Below are 14,676 nucleotides of genomic sequence, written 5' to 3' on the forward strand. Positions count from 1 at the left end.
CCCAGGAGCTGGAGTGCGCCGTGTCCATGGAGGAGGACAACCGACAAGAGTGGACGTTCACCCTCTACGACTTTGACAACAACGGGAAAGTTACCCGAGAGGTAAATTAGCGCAAGCCTTTGATCGATGAATGAACAAGTCAATGACACACATCTGCCAGGACAATCCCCGCCCATATGAACATCTGGAATTTTCTTTTATTAATCAAGCCGCAGTATTTCCCGAATTAAACATCAAAGAATGAGCGCATACCTCAAAACAACATTTCAGGGGGAACGAGATAACGACACCAAAATAATGGCAAATAAATCAAATAAAATCAAACAGTCTGATTGTGAGCCACCGCCGCCGTGCTCAAACGAAAATTCTACCGTCAAAAAAGCCTCTTTTTAGTCTTTCCCTTCCTGCCAGCCAAGGCGTGCTCGGTGCCAGTAGAGATCCAAGAGAACACCCGGAAAGTTCCGTGTCAGTGCGTATGTGGAGCCGTTGCCGGCGGCCGCTCGACTCACGAGACGGCAGCCGCTTTCTTCTCCAGCTCCTTTTCATGCTGTCGCGCCACAGAAGATGTTTTTTCCTCCTCGGTGTCTGCACCTGAAACCGAAGTGTGCATCCGTTCCCGCATATTGAGCTTTCTTTTGTTGTTAGAGGGAGGGATAATCTGACAAATTCTCAGCAGTTTACAATGGAGCCCCGTTTGGCAGATTGTACAGCGGAATCTTGATTTAACAGGAACAGGAACTCACGCTTTAACAAATGTAAGGTAGTTGGCAAATTCGGCTTATATTTTTTTTTTGGAAGAACCTAAAATCAGATCGGTCAAACTGTGGCCCGTGGGCCAAATTTGGCCCAGACTATAATTATATTTGGCCCGCAAAGACAAATTGTGCATCGACTTTGTGTCAATACTAAAATTGCAAATTGTCTTCACGTTTAAAAAAAAAAATACAGATGTTTCTAGCAATCATCTTTTTGAACAGTTTTTACTCATCTCTCATTTCAAAATTAGTTACTCATCAGTTGGTTGTGTCGACTAATATGAGACGTTCATACATTTATTTGGGTTGACAGTCATAATGGCCCTCCCAAGGAAATTATGAATACGACGCAGCCCGCCACAAAAAATGAGTTTAACACCCCTGACCTAAATTAAGATCCCATTGTAGTTCCAAAAATGTCAGGTTTGTTGTGAACGGTACAGTAATGGCCGTCCGTCTTTGTGACCTTCAGGACATCACAAGCCTCCTGCACACCATCTACGAGGTGGTGGACGCCTCCGTCAACCATTCTCCCAGCAGCAGTAAGACCTTGCGGGTCAAGCTGTCGGTAGCGCCGGACTCCAGCCAGAGATGGAGGACTTGCACGCAGGGCGGCGCAGGTACGACAAATCAAGTAGTTCACCAGAAATGAAGAGGAGTATAAAATTGTAAAAAAAAAGAAATAAGCTGTCAAAAACTTCACCTTTCTCTATGACGACTCATGAGGGGGAAAAGTAGCACAAAAATATACATCCTTGTATTGTTACCCGCCGCCGTCCTGTTTTTAACACACCTCGAGGGAAATCCGACATCGCCCGTTCGCCTTTATGCTAATTTCAGCCTGCGTCAGATCTGCCGTCTTTATTGTTAAACTCTTTCTCAAGTCTCTTCTAACTCTGTTTTTCCCATCTTTAATTGAGAAGATGCTGGGAGTTGAACATTGAATAAATGAAGCGTTGTTGTTGGTTTTTTTTCCCCCCTTCTTGTTTTTCTTCTTCTCGCTCCTCTGTAGATCTTCAAAGTAAAAATCCAGAAATAAAGGTTGCTTTCTTCTTGCGCGACGGTTGTTGTTGCGCTCGTGTGTGTGTGTGTGTGTGTGTGTGTGTGTGTGTGTGTATGCGCTGTTCTCATTGATAATAGCCTTCTGTCCCCCGCCCTTCCCGACACACAGATGCATCCCACCCAAGGGAGAGAAACGACAAGTGCGCAGAAGACCCCAAGAGTGCAGACAAAAAAAGTCGAGCGCTGATAAGGTAAATCGGAACTTTTTATTCTCGGTTCTACTTTTTTTTTTTTTGCTTCTGCTCAAATTACGAAGCGTTTTACCTTGCTCTAAATGAGAGGTGCTTAAATGGCAGGCGCCACCACAGCGACCAGCACAGCCACACCCAGCCGGGCTGCCAGCGCCATTGCGTGGATGAGAACCTGGAGCGGCGGAACCACTACTTGGACCTGGCCGGCATCGAGAACTACACGTCCCGATTTGGAGCCGGTGAGTGGACGTGCTCTGGAGATACTAGTTCAATCGGTACAGTGGTAGGAACCGAGCCCTTTGGTTGTTAATGTGGGTCGTGAAAAGAAAAAAAAACCTCCGTTTTTTATTTTATTTTTTTTAAATGACAAGTTCTATATGTTACCAAAATCTTAAAATTGACTAGAAGGGGCTTTAAAAATGTAATCAAGAGTCAGTGGAGTCACTGATGTTTCAAAAAAATCAAAATCTTGTTTTGAAATATATGAAGCAAACTTCTGCGCCGTGTGAAAAAGTTATTGTCATGACAAAGGGGAGGAGAAAAGAAAAAGAACGTGACAATCTTGTATTTGTCTCAAAGCGACTGCAGAGCAACCCAAGGCAGAACCCCAGACCCGCTCGTCCAATCAGACGCGCTCTCGATCCCACGAGCCAGAAAACGGCCACTCCCACCATCCGCCGCCTCACCACCATCGGCGTTTGCAAGCCGTCACGGACGCCGGCCCTCCCGAGGGTCTCCACCCCGCTCGGACACGAGGCCAAGAACCCGGCAAATCCGCCGTCCGCTCCCCCAAGACCCACAGCCGCACTCCCCCAGCTCAGCTCAGCGGGCGGGTGATGCGGAACAGGGGTCTCCCGGCCCCTCCGGCCCTCCCCAGCCAAACCCCCCCTCACCAGTCGGCCGCCCCTTACCGCAAGCACAAGCAGCGCTCCAAGGAGCAGCAGGCGTGCCGGACGCTCGGCACCCTGCTGGGGGCCGGGACGGAGAGGGAGCAGGTCAGGGACCTGCCCGGGGTTCTGCTCTATGAGGGCCGGCTGGCGCAGGTGGTACAGCGTCATGAGCACCACCACCACCATGAACACCACCACCACTACCACCACTTCTACCAGTCCTGAACCACTTTGAGAGCCTCTTTGAGATTCTTCTGACATAGGAAGTGGGTGAGCTGCAATTAGCGAACCACCACTACCATGAACTCCACCACTGCCACCCTCTCTTCTACGAGGCCCGATCTCCTGTCCTGCTTTGGGACCCCCCCGGGAAACCATTGTCACCACATCCACCCTACTTTGGGACCCTTTAGGAGTCACCAGCCACTCCTGAATGTCTGCCCATTTATGGACTTCCTGGACGCAAAAACTCGAAACGGCCACCCCACATTTTTTGATACACAGGAACATAGGTGGACCCACAAGAGTGCCGCCGCCACTACCACTACTTGTCATGAAAAGCTGATAGAAGATAAATCAGTGTTATGGACAGCTTGGAGCATTCAGGACTACTTGAAGATCACAGAGTTGGACCCTTCATCCATAGCACCCCCTTTTTACACGGTTCTGGTGCCGTTACTGGTTTGGTACAACCCACCAGAACCTTTCCAGACCACTAAGCAACGAGGCTGAAGTTGGACTAAGATGAACACTTATGAAGGAAGCGGCGTGCGTGTGTGCGTGTTATGACACTGTGTCTGTCAAAAAAAAAAAACATTCTGTGGCCGTGCAAGTATTTAAAGTGGAAAATGAAGAAGCCAATTTGAGTATCCCTTAAGGAAGGAAGATGTTGAGGAAAAAAAAAAAAAAAAAATCCCGAATCTGCTGCTACCTCTAATTTAATCCTAATTTTCACTTTTTTTCATGTATTTTTTCACTCCGCAGTAGCGTTCCTTACATTGACTAACTGACTGTATATAAGGTACATATATATTATATATATATTATGAATTTTATAAGCTTTATTGATAATGTGACAACTTTGTATCAATGCTTTAAAACTGTTTGCTTTTTTTGTTTTTTTTTTGCTTCCACTTTTTTACAACTGTGCAAAGCCTCTTTTTGTATTACAGTGACTGTCTTTATCTGCTTTGACCTTGCATGCCCATCTCGTTACACTTTTGTACCAAATAATCACTTTTTTTTTTTTTTTTTCATGACCAAATGATTTACAATCCCAACTCCTTCTTTTTGATGCGATTATCGTTATATTTAATTTATAAAGCAGACAGAGCCATTTAATTCCCACAACTGAAGTCATGCTGGACGAATTTAGACACGATGATAGTGAATCAGTCAATTGTTAACGACGGCTCACCCCGTTTAAAGGCATCCGTGCTCAAGATGAGATCATAATAATAATCAAACAATCCTTTGAAGCCACCATCGACACGTGACTTGCACGTGATTCGTTCAAAGACAAAGCTCGCAATCAATCACGTTTGAGCTCAGACGAGCGATCCGCTTTAGGCGGCGTGACCAATGACGTCGAGCGAAAGCCCATCTCACATGTGCTTTCATTTTTTTTCCAGATGCCTGTTATTGTTTCGGGTTTAATTGCGTGAGTACAAAACGTCTTGGTTTATGTTTTTTTTTTGCATCCCTTCACAATTCGGGTTTTTCTTCACTGGTTTGGCCACTTTCTATTGCAAGCTCGCTTTTCTGTATATCTCAGCCCTCCCTCGTCCACCCAACGCCATGGAGTGTTTCACCATGTGCTCTGCGCCAACAACAGTTTGTGTTGTTGCTCTCCCAGCTGTCTCCATTCCTCGGGTGTCTTCATTCCCCAGGCTGGGGGGGGGGGTCACACTATCCGGCAGCCCACTCTGGGTGCAGGCAGGCGCCACAAATGCGCAACACTGCGGAGTGACCACATGGTGCGCAACTCTCCTCATAGCAGTTAAGTCTTGACATCAATTGACATTTTCCATATTTGGTGTATATGATTCGGTTCAGGAATGCTGCACTACACGTTCCTCCGGGCGAGGCTTTACAGCTGGGTTCCATACGTTGACCTCCTCCACCCAGTTTTTTTGTCGTCGTGTACGTCATCATAGCTTAGAAATGGTCACAACGTGGTCTGATTGGTCGCCGCTCTTGAGGAATTTAGGGTGAGGCCATCAGTCACGCCCCAAAACCAGGCAGCAACTTATTTTAGAAAAGTGCATCCTCACTTTGTTACCCGTGTTTGAGTATCTGTTGAGAGTTGGGATAAGTTATTTCTTAAAGTCTTTTGGTCTTATTTTGTTTTGTTGGGCACTCCTGTTATTTCAATCCACTTTCCTCCTTGCTAATCAGCCACTTTCTCCCATTTTAAAGGGGAAGTCAAGTGATTTTTTTTTTTTTTTTTTTTAACATCACCATATGCCATAAGAGCTCAGCTTGCAAACGTCACATGACCAAACCCAGAAAACGGGTTAGCCGTGATTGCTTGTTACCTGAGCCCTTTCGTATTGTGATGTCATTTTCAAGTAACAAAATGGCCGCCGCCTGAGATGGGTAAAAACGGGTGGATTTATTGTCTACTTAATTCATATTCTGGCAGCACTGGGACTTCTGGGGACGAGCAGTATAGAAGATGGATGAATGGATAATTCCTATTCCACACATGCAATACTCATCAGACCAGTGGGGACGCTTGACTTCCCATTTAAAAGAAGGACCTTTACTCAACTCTTTTATACCATGACTTTTGTTTAGCATCTCTAACTCGTGTAGCTGACTTTATTTATTGAACAGCGTATCTGTGCCGAGGGGGTGCTTTAGAGTTTTAGGGGACACCTACCTGTTTATTAAAGTATCAATCTGTTATTAATAATTCTGCCCATGTTGTTTTCTGTTTGCAATATAATATGCAATATATTGATCCATATTTATGAATTAAGGGTTATTCACGGTGCTCCCTATTTTATTTGGATCCTCGTCAATTTCAAGTTCTTGCTATGCACATGTGACACCCTCTACTGCCCTCTAGAGTCCAAATGCAACCCCCCCCTCCTTCCCAAAAGAGACAATGAATCTCATTGTAGCAAACTTTTTTCCCTTTGCATTTGGTTTCCGGCAAATGCTTTCATGTGCTCACATCTAAAAGAATAAGGAAGAAGAATGTCCTTTTAATTGTCAACCTAGGGGGAAATTGACTCACTCGTTTTTGTGTGTCTGTGTGTAAGATTTGCTTTGTGTCATCATCACATATGATGGATGCCATAGTCCAGTTGGGGACTTGATGTCTTGCTCAAGGACGGTCCTGAATTCCATATCTGGGGGCCGACTTGTCAGTAACAGTGTTGAAGCCAAGATACCTCCGAGCATGACCTCATGCTCATTGTCGAAATGGTGCCCCTGTGGTGACATCACGACAGGGATAAAATTCAAGAAGAAATTCAGATCCCGCTCTAAGTGTGGTTGGTAATGTGAAAATCCCCTGTGGATTTACAGCGTCTAAAGCTGTTGTGGTTCCAAATGTGTGAGCACAGCTGCTCAGAACTCGCTGCTTTCATGTAGCGTCTTATCTCCGGCCTGGGCCACCGCAGAGCGCCCGGCTCCGGGCCATAAGATTGGTCTCCCCCACCTCAACAAAGATGACAAAATATGGAGATTTTTAAAGCAAGACCAAACCGTTTCACAGTTTTTTTTTTCCTACAGCCATGATACATTTGTTAGCCGTTAAACTGCTAAGAAATGAGATAGGTTACACAACTTCCTCTTTTGTGGCAGATTTATGCTCATTTGTAAGCATGTTTAAAGTGACGAGAGGATCTCTGGAGCATGTCAATCTTGACATTTTTCAATTTCACAGGCTTGGCTTGAGCCTCACTCAATGTAAAGTGCATTCAAAATGGTCCAAAGTGAAGCAACACCATGCTGTTATTTTTTTTTGTCGTAGAAGTTGAGGTACAAAAATATAATAATAATAATACAAAAATATAATAATAATATACATACAATACACACAATAATACAAAAATATAATCATAATAATATACATACAATATAATATACATACAATATAATAATACAAATTGAACTCTAACTAGGCCATTCAACGAGGCTTTCAGTAAGTAAGCGATTTGACTCCTTTGGTTCATCATTAGCTGATTAATTCGCCGGGTCAGTCAGTTAAATAGTTTTTCTTGCAAGTTAGTCAATTAGCTAACTAGCTAGTCGGTCAGTTCGAGCTACTAGTATGCCGGTAAGGTCGTTTTGTCAAATGCCGTTGACTTAAATGTGTGTACATGTCTATGAGAGTATGTCTCACTCGTTGCAGCTTTGATGTGTGAATTGAACTCAGCGGGGTGCAAAATTCACTCCAAAAAAAGCACAGTCAAGATGCTAAAATATTAGCAGCGCAGGAGCAATGCTAATGTACATCTGTTCCACTCAATCTATGGCCTTTGAACACTTTTTTTTTTTCCACGCCGGATAATAAGCGGAGCCTTCTTCTCCCCCCCCCCAATCCTTCCGACTTCAAAGCCGATGTGCCACGGATAATGCAAATGATGGCAATTCGCCGCTTACTCAAGAGCGGGAAACCAAAGCTCTGTGTGGTGGTGATGGTGGTGAGGTGGGGTTAATGCTAATTGGCAAGGGCTTGCCTTTTATGTGTGCCTAGATGGTGCAAGAAATAAAAACACTTAAGACTGTTTTTCGGGTGAGTTCAATTAACTACTAGTGTAAGGTGTTAAAAGCAACTGCAAATGAGGTGAGGCTAGCAGGTATGTATTTATTTTGACATTTAATATTAAAGGAGACATGCATTTTTAACACTCAAACGGCCATCCGAAATGTGCCATTTTTCCCCCTCAAAAACGTGTTAGCTCACATTTTTAGTTTTATTGATTTGTTTTGGAGAAATCAGTTAATAAGAACAACAAGTCAACAACTGTATTAGTCTTTGAGTCCCGCTCTGCCCCAATTTCGGATGGTGTTCCACAGGGTTCGATTTTGGGGCCCCTGCTGTTTTAAAACAAAGATGGTATTTCCTTTCACTATGCAATCCCCTCAAATGACTTTTTCCCTCATTAAGGCCACTTTTTACATGTCTCGAGGTAAGGCTCTGAATTTCATGGAAAATAAGACCGAAGTAGTGTTTGGTCCTGGTGGCCCCTGTATATACTAGCCTGCTGTCTACGGTGATGGTTTTAGAAGTGCTCTAGAAAAGAAGTTGAGTTGAGACGAATGTGAGCAAAAGAAATTTCAGTTGTGCGCGCGTGAGAGTTTCCGCATTGTATATGAGAGGTGATCCTGAATTATGTCCCTGACAGCCCCTCATATCACGACTGCCTCCTTCTTTCTTTGAGTCTCTCGCACTCACTCTCTCGCTTTCTCTATTTCGGCAAAACATCAAAGCTGGAGGCGGCGGCGCTTTGATGTGGCGCCGTGCTGTCGAAGGTACAAAGTGAACGCGGGGGGATGTCGAGCTGCAAGGTGCCTCTGTAGCACGGGGGGCCGCACTTGAAAGCAGGGCCTGCGCGGCCGAGGCACGGTCGTGAATGTCCAACAAGTCTCGAGCCACAACACATTGAAGGTCAGGGGGAATCTGGACGTGACCTTGAAGGCAAAGGCCCGAGTGATGACTTTTCAGATCGCAGGAGTGGTGGAGCAAATCTGTCATGACATCATGCGAGACTTTGGCAAATCTCGTACCTCCCTCTAAGTCAGCTGCTAAAAGAGTTTGTTTTATGTCACTACAGAAAGGTACCACTGACCTAACAGAAACCTGAAATTCCAACAGTTAATAAAACGTGTGATGATAACCATAGAACCGTAGGTTATGATAGTAAAAAGTGTGCAGATAACCATAGAGCAAGTGCATAGTGTTGATCAGGACATGCAGGATAACAAAATAGTGTAAAATAATGGTGAGAAGTGTTTCTTTATATTTGTTTGACACAGGTTGACTTAATTTTTAATTGTTAAATGTTGCTCGAATATTGTAGGTAGTGGTGCTATACAGACCTGAAGAGTGAGCGACGTCGCTGCAATTATTGACCAGTAATGCAACAGCGCCACCAGGTGGCTGGAAAGCCATATTGCATCTAACATTTTCTGCACACCGAGACATAATCGAAATCCATAGATGAGTGTCGGAAAGAGCAATAGGTTCGTTTTTTATATAATTCATTATTGAGGCAAAAAAATTAGCAACTGATTATTTGTATTATTTATTTAAAAAAAAAAAACTTGTGTATTGCAACATACAATACAAAAAAATAATAACATTTTCTGGATTTGAAAGAAAACAATTTAATAAAATCTAACGTTTAAATCACTAAACAATTCCCGTGAAGCCTTGACTTGAAACCTTTCTTGGCCTATATTTGAATAAACCGTACCACTGCTATCAACTTGTATGGTATCAATATTATCTTTGTATGTGTATCACTTTGACCAATTTGCTGTAAAAGCACTTCCTGAATGCAAAAGACCGTTTGCCCAGAGAGGATTTAGAAAGAGGAAGTGAATTGTTGACTCCTCAACTCATTGTGTGCACACAGTCATGCATGTCCGCACACACTGACTGAATTTAGTCGCAACTTGTGTAAGTTTGAGCGTACGTGCTCTCTCTCTCTCTCTCTCTCTCTCTCTCTCTCTCTCTCTGTCTCTCTCTGTCTCTCTCTCTCTCTCTCTCTCTCTCTCTCTAGCTACTGTGGTCACGTGACTTGGCCAAAGTTTCACTTTGTTGCGGAATGAAGAAGAACAAGAAGACGCCCCATGTTTGCAACCAGGCATGAGGGATGGAGGGGACAAAAAGCCGTGTCATGTGCATCAAGTTCAGACCTTCCACCATGACACCTTGCTGATATCCACTGGACCGTGCCGTGTGCCTCCAGAAGGTGACCATGGCCCAGGATCTGGTGCTAAAGCAACGTAGCGAGATCCTCTGCGGTCTGTGCTCCAGCGGCTCGTCCGAGCCCCTCGAGAGGGTTCTGGATGTCCTCCTGGCCCGCGGGGAGTTTTCGTGGGAGGATTACCTCAACGTGCGAGTGCAGGGGAGGCCGCTTCATGCCAACGCCAGGCATCTGCTGGATCTGGTCTACGCCAAGGGGGAGGCAGCGTGCCAGGCCTTAACCGAGGCTGTCCGGCAGTTCCGGCCCGAATCTCCAGGCCTTGTCACTGGGACGCTTCTGACGCAAAGACCCAGCCTGGTGGGAGAGCTCCAAGGCTGCGTGGACGGAGCTCTGGAAGCTCTTCTGGAATCGGGATGCTTCACCCACGAGGACTGTGGAGACGTACGCTTGCCTTTGCACACACCTGCGCAGCAGGTAACTTTATCTCTCATACTTTTAGATGCATCAACATCGTCTTAAACTGTCATACAAGTTCCCGTGGCGTAAATAAACCTCTGTCCCACTCAGGCCAGACGCTTGCTGGATCATGTGAGCTCCAAAGGGGAGTCGGCGGCTAACGTGGTGCTACGCTACGTTGAGCAAAAGCAACAGCAGGGGTGCAACCTGACAGTAGAGAAGACCACACCCAAAGGTTTTCTATCATTTAATTCCGTACATATCAGCATTTTATCACCCATGTGTTGGTCAGACTTGAGTCAGCGTACAGTGACTGTGCACTTCCCCAACAAGGCTGTTTACGTATTTGCCACAGAGTTCAAACAGCCACCATTTTATTTGAACATTTTAGCCTTGTGTTCCTTCTCCATTACAGAACTCCTTATCTATGAGAAAAAGTTGCGCAGTTCTGTGTCGGCCCAGTCCGTCTTCCTCAGTACGTACGGAGGAACCGACCACATGTCGCTTGATGACATCTACACCCAAGGTCAATTGGAGGTGGCGCACGACTGCAAGGATCAAGCACATCTGGACCTGGAGGATATCGTAGGACCGCCAGGCACTGCGAATGAGGAGGCGGACACGGTCCTGGTATCCGGAGATGCGGGTAGCGGTAAGAGCACCTTACTCCAAAGGCTGCATCTTCTCTGGGCTCGAGGCGCCAGCCTCCCCGAGTTCGTCCTCCTGTTCCCTTTCAGCTGTCGGAAGCTCAATTCGGAACTCAATGAGCTGTCAGTCCAAGAACTGCTCTTCCGCCACTGCTGCTGGCCCGACCGCAACCAGGATGAGATCTTCCGCTTCATCCTGGACCACCCGCACCTCGTGGTCATCACGTTTGACGGCCTCGACGAGCTCAAGCAGAGCTTCTCGGACGAGCGCAGAATCTGTTGCCCGACGCAGCCCGCCCCCGTACACGAACTATTATTCAACTTACTCCAGGGGTCCCTCCTGAAGGGGGTTCGGAAGGTGGTGACCAGTCGTCCGGAAGCTGTGGGTCCGACATTGAGGAAGCATCTGCGCAAAGAACTCTTCCTTAAAGGCTTTTCCCCCGATGGGATCAATTGTTTTGTCAAGAAACAACACAGCGACTTGTCGGTGGCCTCGAAAGTCTTGGCGTCCATTCAGGCCAACACGGCTTTATTGGGACTCTGCCACAGTCCCGTCCTCTGCTGGATTGTCTCGCAGTGTCACAAGGAGCTGCTAGGTTGCGGAGATGGGACACCGCAGACCATAACGGACGTGTACCTCATGATCCTGCAGCATTTTTTGCAGCACCAAAGCCCCTCGAAGTCTTCCGCGGGCACCAGTTGGATTCAGGAGCACCTGGTCGGTATCTTGCATCTGGGTCAGCTTGCTTTCCAGGGCGTGGAAGCTTCCTGTTACGTCTTCGATGGCGCTGACCTGGAGACCTGCTGTGTTACGGACAAAGAAATCTGTGCGGGGTTCCTAACCCAAAGCAAGGAAATGTCACGTCACCAGAGTCTTCGGTACGAATTCCTTCACGTGACCATGCAGTGTTTCTTTGCCGCGCTTTACATCGTTTTGTCCAACAATACGGACCGCTCCACTGTCGCTAAGCTATTCGAGCTAAAGGCAGCAGGCTTCAATAGCTCCTGCTTTGGCCCCTGCTTGACTGCGGACCTTGAACAGGGACTGTCCGAAAGCCCCAATTTACAAATCGCGGCCACTTTTGTGTCCGGTCTCCTATCTCAGAGACACAGACACCTGTGGTTGCACTGCACCCCGACATCCACCGTGGAGAGGAAAGCGCGACAGGTGGTCCGCTGCCTCCACAAAGGCATGCAGAAGCACTTCAAGTCCATCCCCCAGCCCGTTGAAGGGGAAAAAAAGAGCATGCACGCCATGCCGGGTTTCGTCTGGCTCATCAAGTGCATCTATGAGATGCGGGAGAGCAATACGGCCCGGGAGGTCTTGAGCAAGCTGGAGGTGGACCACCTGAAGATGACCTACTGCAACATCGGACCGGTGGAGTGCACCGCTCTGGCCTACGTGCTCCGGCACCTGAGGAATCCCGTGGGAATCGAGCTGGACAACAACTCAGTGGGCGATGTGGGCGTGGAGCAGCTGCTTCCCTGTTTGCATATTTGCAAGTCCCTCTAGTGAGTAGAAAAAGACCTCATTTTTGTTATCACGTAGCTAACGTATCTCCACCCCTTTAACAGTCTCAGAAATAATAACATCACCGACGAGGGGCTTCGAAAACTGATGGCAAAGGGAATCCAGTGTGACAACTTCCAGAAAATTGCGTAAGCCTTCTTGAAATTATATTATGAAGTCTTTGGTCGAAGTGCTCCTGTAGTTCTCTTTGCCCACTTGTGTTCCCTTTTTAGACTCTTCAACAACAGGCTGACTGACGCTTGTACGCAACACATTTCTCATCTACTGAAGACCAAACAGAATTTTCTTTCATTGAGGTTAGAACAACTGGTCTTCTTGGAGTTTGAAAACCCAGCAGACCTTTATTGTTGTAGAAGAAAAACCGTCTTTCGTTTCAGGCTGGGCAACAACAATATTACATCGGAAGGAGCCAAACAACTAGCTAAAGGGCTGGAGCTCAATCATTCGTTGAAGCATTTAGGGTATGTTGATATGTTCAATTAAATGCAAAAAAACGTATCTTAACTGCGTAATATTAAATTTGTTCAGGCTTTGGGGTAATAAGATCGGCGATTCAGGTGCAGAGGCCATTGCCGGTGCCCTGGAAGGCAGCAAAACGCTAGAATGGCTAAGGTAATATTTTTGCTTATCAGGTAAATTGAAATGCATCTTATTTATTTGCATCTATTTTGGGAACGTTGTCAACATTTAATGTAATTTGGTAAATGACTCACAAAATTAGCTGGTAAATAAATCAAGTCTAAATAATAAATCCATTTGATTTATTTTAAATGTTAGTTATTTTCCATTTCTGATTTCACGGACCACCGCCACGGACCCCGAGAGGACCGCGGACCACCTGTTGACAATCACTGATGTATTGGAACTATTTGTTGTATTTTAATGACAGCTTGGTGGGCAACGGTGTGGGCAGTGCCGGAGCTCGTGCTTTGGCCACAATGCTCGAGAGTGGCACATCACTGGAGGAATTATGGTCAGTTCAGTTTCGTTGCGCACGTGCTCAAATCCTCCAACTCATTCCTCTTTTTCTTCCTCTTTTCTGTACAAGGTTGACTGAAAACTGCATCACCAGGGAGGGAGTGGAGTGTTTGGTTCAAGCCTTGGAGTGTAACACACGTATCAAGTCAGTATGGTGAGCACTTTCTACTTTTATATCAAAGTCAAAGTCTGCTTTATTGTCAATTTCTTCACATGTCAAGACACACAAAGACATCGAAATTGCGTTTCCTACTATCCCACGGTGACAAGACATATTACATATTATATATATATATATATATATATATATATACTATATTATATTGGTCCACGAACAAACAAAACATTCAAGTAAACAATACAAAAAGTTAAAACAAGAAGGCACATACAATGAATAAATAAGAGCAATGAATAAATAAGAAATAAATAAATAAATAAGAGCAACATGGTTGAAATGGCCTAGATCTGGTGTGGTGAGCTTTGGTGTTCAAGATTTTAAAGTTTTTAAAATAGAGGGTTCACTGGTAGGTGAGATAACAAATAATGATAAACGGTTAGTTTAATTTAATAAGAAAATAATGTATTCTCATGTTTAGTTAATTTTCTACACTAAATGCTTATTGACACAATTAAGCCTGCTTTGTTTTGGTTTGTTTGACTCGTTTTTGAATGTACTTTTTATAATAAATAGATTAACCTTGCCCATTGAGCATACATTGTGCATCCCCATCCTTGCAGTCAGTGCAAACTTCTTGCAATTGATGATACATTCATTTTGTAGGTTAAGGAACAATCCCCTAAGCCCTGAGGAGGTGGAGGAAATGACTCGACGTGAATCAAGACTCATCTTCTGATGCTTTTATTTTTTTAAAATAAATATTTATTAAAATGACAACAACTGTGGTAACTTTGCATGCCCACTGTTCACAAACACTTGTGGTATTGCTTTTCTATTGCAAGTACAAGTGGTGATGTCTTTACATTCACCATGTCATATTTATCATATCATTAATATCAAGAGTTGCTTTCACTCTTGATAGTAACTATATTGCCAGATTTGTTTTATTTTTTATCATTGACTGTGGAGACGGTCTGAATTTTCTCTTCATATTGATCCGTGCTGCAGTCTCTTAATGTCTCGACTAGGCTTTACAGATGCATTTTTATGCATTTTAATTTGTTAAAAAAGGAGCAAACTTTACCCCACGAGCTCAGACTACTGTCAAGCTGCGATGCACCCTAACTACGCAGTTCCACTTTCAATGGGAAACCCGTA

General features: G+C 45.1%; 2 protein-coding genes across 4 annotated transcripts in view; both read left to right on the forward strand.

The window, feature by feature from the left end:
* The window catches only part of nkd1 (NKD inhibitor of WNT signaling pathway 1), a 34,467-nt gene extending 30,669 nt beyond the window's left edge, over positions 1-3,798 (forward strand). For all 3 annotated transcript variants that reach the window (XM_037248582.1, XM_037248583.1, XM_037248584.1), the window contains exons 9-13: positions 6-101; positions 1,228-1,375; positions 1,927-2,008; positions 2,114-2,247; positions 2,588-3,798. In XM_037248582.1, the coding sequence (XP_037104477.1) occupies positions 6-101; positions 1,228-1,375; positions 1,927-2,008; positions 2,114-2,247; positions 2,588-3,123 (996 nt within the window). In that variant the 3' untranslated portion in view covers positions 3,124-3,798. The remainder of the gene's footprint in view (positions 1-5; positions 102-1,227; positions 1,376-1,926; positions 2,009-2,113; positions 2,248-2,587) is intronic.
* A 5,830-nt stretch (positions 3,799-9,628) lies between these two features.
* Positions 9,629-14,331, forward strand: nod2 (nucleotide-binding oligomerization domain containing 2). Its single transcript, XM_037248174.1, has 10 exons — positions 9,629-10,262; positions 10,356-10,479; positions 10,660-12,403; positions 12,467-12,550; positions 12,635-12,718; positions 12,800-12,883; positions 12,951-13,034; positions 13,312-13,395; positions 13,471-13,554; positions 14,182-14,331. Exons 1-10 carry the CDS (start codon positions 9,840-9,842, stop codon positions 14,252-14,254), a joined length of 2,868 nt encoding a protein of 955 aa, XP_037104069.1. The 5' UTR covers positions 9,629-9,839; the 3' UTR covers positions 14,255-14,331.
* The last annotated feature ends 345 nt before the right edge of the window (positions 14,332-14,676 follow it).

This window comes from Syngnathus acus, chromosome 3 (genome assembly GCF_901709675.1).
Source record: "Syngnathus acus chromosome 3, fSynAcu1.2, whole genome shotgun sequence".
In the NCBI taxonomy this organism is placed as follows: Eukaryota; Metazoa; Chordata; class Actinopteri; order Syngnathiformes; family Syngnathidae; genus Syngnathus; species Syngnathus acus.

Coding starts and splice junctions, on each gene's coding strand:
- nod2 (XM_037248174.1), top strand. CDS start 9,840: ATGGCCCAGGATCTGGTGCTAAAGCAACGTAGCGAGATCCTCTGCGGT. Junction 10,263..10,355: donor TGCACACACCTGCGCAGCAG/GTAACTTTATCT, acceptor TGTCCCACTCAG/GCCAGACGCTTGCTGGATCA. Junction 13,555..14,181: donor ACACGTATCAAGTCAGTATG/GTGAGCACTTTC, acceptor TTCATTTTGTAG/GTTAAGGAACAATCCCCTAA.